General features: G+C 31.4%; 1 protein-coding gene across 1 annotated transcript; it reads left to right on the top strand.

The window, feature by feature from the left end:
- The first annotated feature begins 1755 nt into the window (after positions 1-1755).
- Positions 1756-2982, top strand: LOC111003431. Its single transcript, XM_022273943.2, has 2 exons — positions 1756-1813; positions 2057-2982. Exons 1-2 carry the CDS (start codon positions 1756-1758, stop codon positions 2980-2982), a joined length of 984 nt encoding a protein of 327 aa, XP_022129635.2.
- The last annotated feature ends 871 nt before the right edge of the window (positions 2983-3853 follow it).

The raw sequence follows: 3853 nt of genomic DNA, 5'->3' as shown, positions 1-3853 counted from the left end.
GGTCGCAACTTGTCAAAAAGCGCTAGAATATGCTAACAGATGGGGTTACTAGTACTAAATAGTGTAGTTTATAAGTGAACAAATGAATACAACAGTTTTCAACCAGAAAGCTTAAGAGTTTAATATTTATTTTTTTAATTATATCTTATGTCTACAATTGTGCACGCCAGTTTTGAAAGGGTTAATGTTAACATTGAGTTCACAATTCTCATTTACATTTATTTTTATTAATTTATGGCCTTTTCTCAATTTAAGTTCACGAGAGTCTTTTTGGAGTTAACCATCTCCAAGGGAATAAATCTCTGCGAATGTTAGAAACGTACTATTAAAATTTTACGACCTCAATAAAAAATACAATTGCAATCCTAGCAACATAGAATACGATTTTAATATTCCCAGTTCACACCTCCAACGATATTACGAAGGCAAGTACTCGCTTTGTACCGTTGTCCAATTTGACTCAACTTGATCTGTCTGAAGTTTATTACTATCTCACTTGAACACCGCTTACAAAGTAATATCGTTCGATGTCAGGAATTATATTAAGTTTGCTATAGTTTAAATCTATACGCTGAGCGGTGACAATTACTAACCAAAAGTAGGTCAACTTTCAATTTTATATGTATGCGTAATATTCGTTATTATAACATTTATTTGTGGAATTTAGATAGATTTATTTCATGTAAACTGAATAAAAATAAAATTTTGTGATTTTGATACCTATTCTGCAATTTACTATTTATTAATATACGGTAATATTAAGGTCGTCCTATTATTAAATAACTATTTTTTTTAGGAATTAAGATGGATATTCAAATATGTATATAAAAGTGAAAATCGGCGTGAAAGAAGATTACGAGCCCAATGCCCGCATTAAAACGTAACGTTTCACTGTACTCACCTTGTCAATGAGAAATCAGTTATTTTGTAATAAAAATACTAAAACATATGCAACATTGAACCATTAATGATACATTTATATTCGTGCGGTGGCAAATTAATGTACTTATTCTTATAAGAACGATAAGAGTCTGTCCAGCCGTTTTAGGGAAGTACGACCTCCACGATGAAACACAATTTTTTTATACCATTGGATGACTTGGATTGGAAGCTCATCTGATGTTTAGTAATACCGCCATACCCAATGTGCCCATAAGTACTCACACTGCCGTAATGAGTGCAAGTGGATTGCCGGTCTGTTAAGAATTTATGGAAGTAAAAGTTACAATTGAAAAGCGTTTGAAGAACCGTAAGTTGAATTACTTTGGAAATACGTCAATAAAGCTGGATACACAAGTTGTCATCTTATATATAAAATTCTTGTGTCACGGTGTTAGTAACGGAACTACTCCGAAACGGCTCGACCGATTTTCATGAAATTTTGTGTGCATATTGGGTAGGTCTGAGAATCGAAGAACATCTATTTTTCATCCCCCTAAATGTTAAGTGGTCCACTCCTAAATTTTTTATTTATTTTTTAGACAAAATTTTTCGTTATTATTTTTTTACGATACACCATACAAAAATACATGCAACGCTAAATTTTCACCCCTCTATAATCATCCCTTATGTTTTTTTTGTTAATTATAAACTTTAATTTTTTGGCACGAAAACATGGCAAAACAACGTTTGCCGGGTCAGCTAGTAAAAATATATATTTTTAAAGTTTGAATTTTGTTCCACTCGTGCATATAGCCATCCATAACAAAACGATAATAAGGTATTGTTATAGGAAGCATCATTTGAGAACTCAAAATGCATGTGGGTTGGTGTTTGTTATTAGTTACTTCGTTAGCTTGGATTTTTTCATTTGGTAAGAATTGTTTAAAACTTTTTTAATAAAACATCCTTGGATTTTTATATTTCACAAAATAATGAAAATTATTATTCAGTATAGTTTTATTGGCTGGCTATGTAAAGGGTTGTACAGACTTGTATGCTGTTAGTGATTTCTTAATATACAATTATGTAACATTATTTTATAAATTATCAATAGTAACTCAGTAGTAAGTATTAAATAGGATCAAAACTAGAATGGTATTAATTTATGTTTTAGTTTTTGCTGATGGTGCACCAGCCACCCGAAAAAAGCGGCAATTGCTTCCACTGATGGGCTTTCTTCAGGGGTATAAAATGGGTCAAAACTTTGCTTTACAAATATCGCCTTTAGTTCTGTCACCAGTAGTTGTCCTTCCGGTCAACCAACAGCAAAGTGTCCACATTCAGGAAAATCCTAATGAAAACTTCGATGAAGGTGGTTCTTTTCAATTTGTTCCTCCAGAAAAACTCATCCAACACTGCAACTCAACAGATAATTCTAAAGATAAAAGTAATTCTAACGTTGCGATTAAAAGTAATGTGGAATTACTTAATAATGACGTAAAAGAAGAGGATACATTTAGACAGAATATTGTTAACGATACTGTAACTGAACCAAATGTGGGAAAAGATAATGATAATATGACTACAACTGAAGCCACAACCATTTCAGAAGTGGAACCTACTAATTCTACAAATACGACAAAGCCGCACGGACCGTATCCAAATGCAATTTATAATAATGATATGATAGCTTCATTATCAATTACTGAATCTCCTATTCCTCCTATTAATGATTCCTACAGGCTTCCTTCAATAGACAATAAGTGGCCAAACTTTAATTCTAATGTGCTTACCACGGAATTACAAGTTGAGGGCAGAGCTGGTGAAGTATGGACTAATAATATAAATTACTCTAAACGCGATTTTACTAGAGACACTTATTACTACTATAATAATGATAGGAAACCAAGTACTGATTCTTATTATAGACGCCCGGTTAATCACTTAAATCAAGAAAGATGGAGTACTAACTACTCGGGAGATAATAAATTAAGTTCCGAATTTCGACCTCTTGCTGGGTTGTATTACGATGGATTTCTTCATAAATCCCCCGCTAAGAAAACTGGATTTGTTCCATATGGAAATACATATTATTATTAAATTTTGAAAATTAAAAACTAAACTATTTATAAATATATATATTTTTAAATTAAAAATTAAACTATTTATGAGTATCTGATAACTGGTTCTTAGAAACATATTTCGAGTTCAATTAGATATGTTTCTAAAAATATGAATCTATGAAATGCAATAATGAAAGGTCCTTACAACTTTATAGTACTTCTAGCGGATCCGACAGACGTTGTCCTGTCTACACGTCTTTAATTTCAAAATTTCAATTTTTAATAAGCCATTTTGATGAAAATTATTATTCAAATGTTATGACAATATCTAACGATCCAGCACATGGTCACACACGATATAACACAATGATAACAAAACTTTTTTTAAATTTCGGGACAGACTAAAATTAAAATTCGAATATTATTTAAAATTTGACACTGCGATGGTAGCGCCGTCTGTCGGATCCAATGTAAAACATTCCAAAATCAACAACAACTAATAAATTGAAAATTAATTAAAAAACATTGTCCAGCGGACAAAATTGTGAATCTAAACCATTCCCAGATCCCCTTGAACACACACAAAAAAATTTCGTCTAAATCGGTCCAGTCGTTTAGGAGGAGTTCAGTCACATACACACGCACACAAGAAATATATATATTAAGATGAACATACGCAAGGTGATAATTTATTAATTAAAAAAGTAACAAAATAGTCAAAGAAATGTATGGATTTACTATTTTATATTCTAAGTACCAATTTATCTTTCTAAATATAACAGACGAATATACCAAAGCTAGTTGCTTAAAGCAACGATATTTCCTTACTAAATTAAACTACAAAATACATTTTCCACAGTCAAAGATATATACTATTCGCGATAATACATTAATACAGCATGTCTTAG

The sequence above is a fragment of the Pieris rapae genome, chromosome 4 (genome assembly GCF_905147795.1).
Source record: "Pieris rapae chromosome 4, ilPieRapa1.1, whole genome shotgun sequence".
In the NCBI taxonomy this organism is placed as follows: domain Eukaryota; kingdom Metazoa; phylum Arthropoda; class Insecta; order Lepidoptera; family Pieridae; genus Pieris; species Pieris rapae.
The sequence above is the reverse complement of the archived record's forward strand: the minus strand, read 5'-3'. Positions and strand labels throughout refer to the sequence as shown.

Coding starts and splice junctions, on each gene's coding strand:
- LOC111003431 (XM_022273943.2), top strand. CDS start 1,756: ATGCATGTGGGTTGGTGTTTGTTATTAGTTACTTCGTTAGCTTGGATT. Junction 1,814..2,056: donor AGCTTGGATTTTTTCATTTG/GTAAGAATTGTT, acceptor TTTATGTTTTAG/TTTTTGCTGATGGTGCACCA.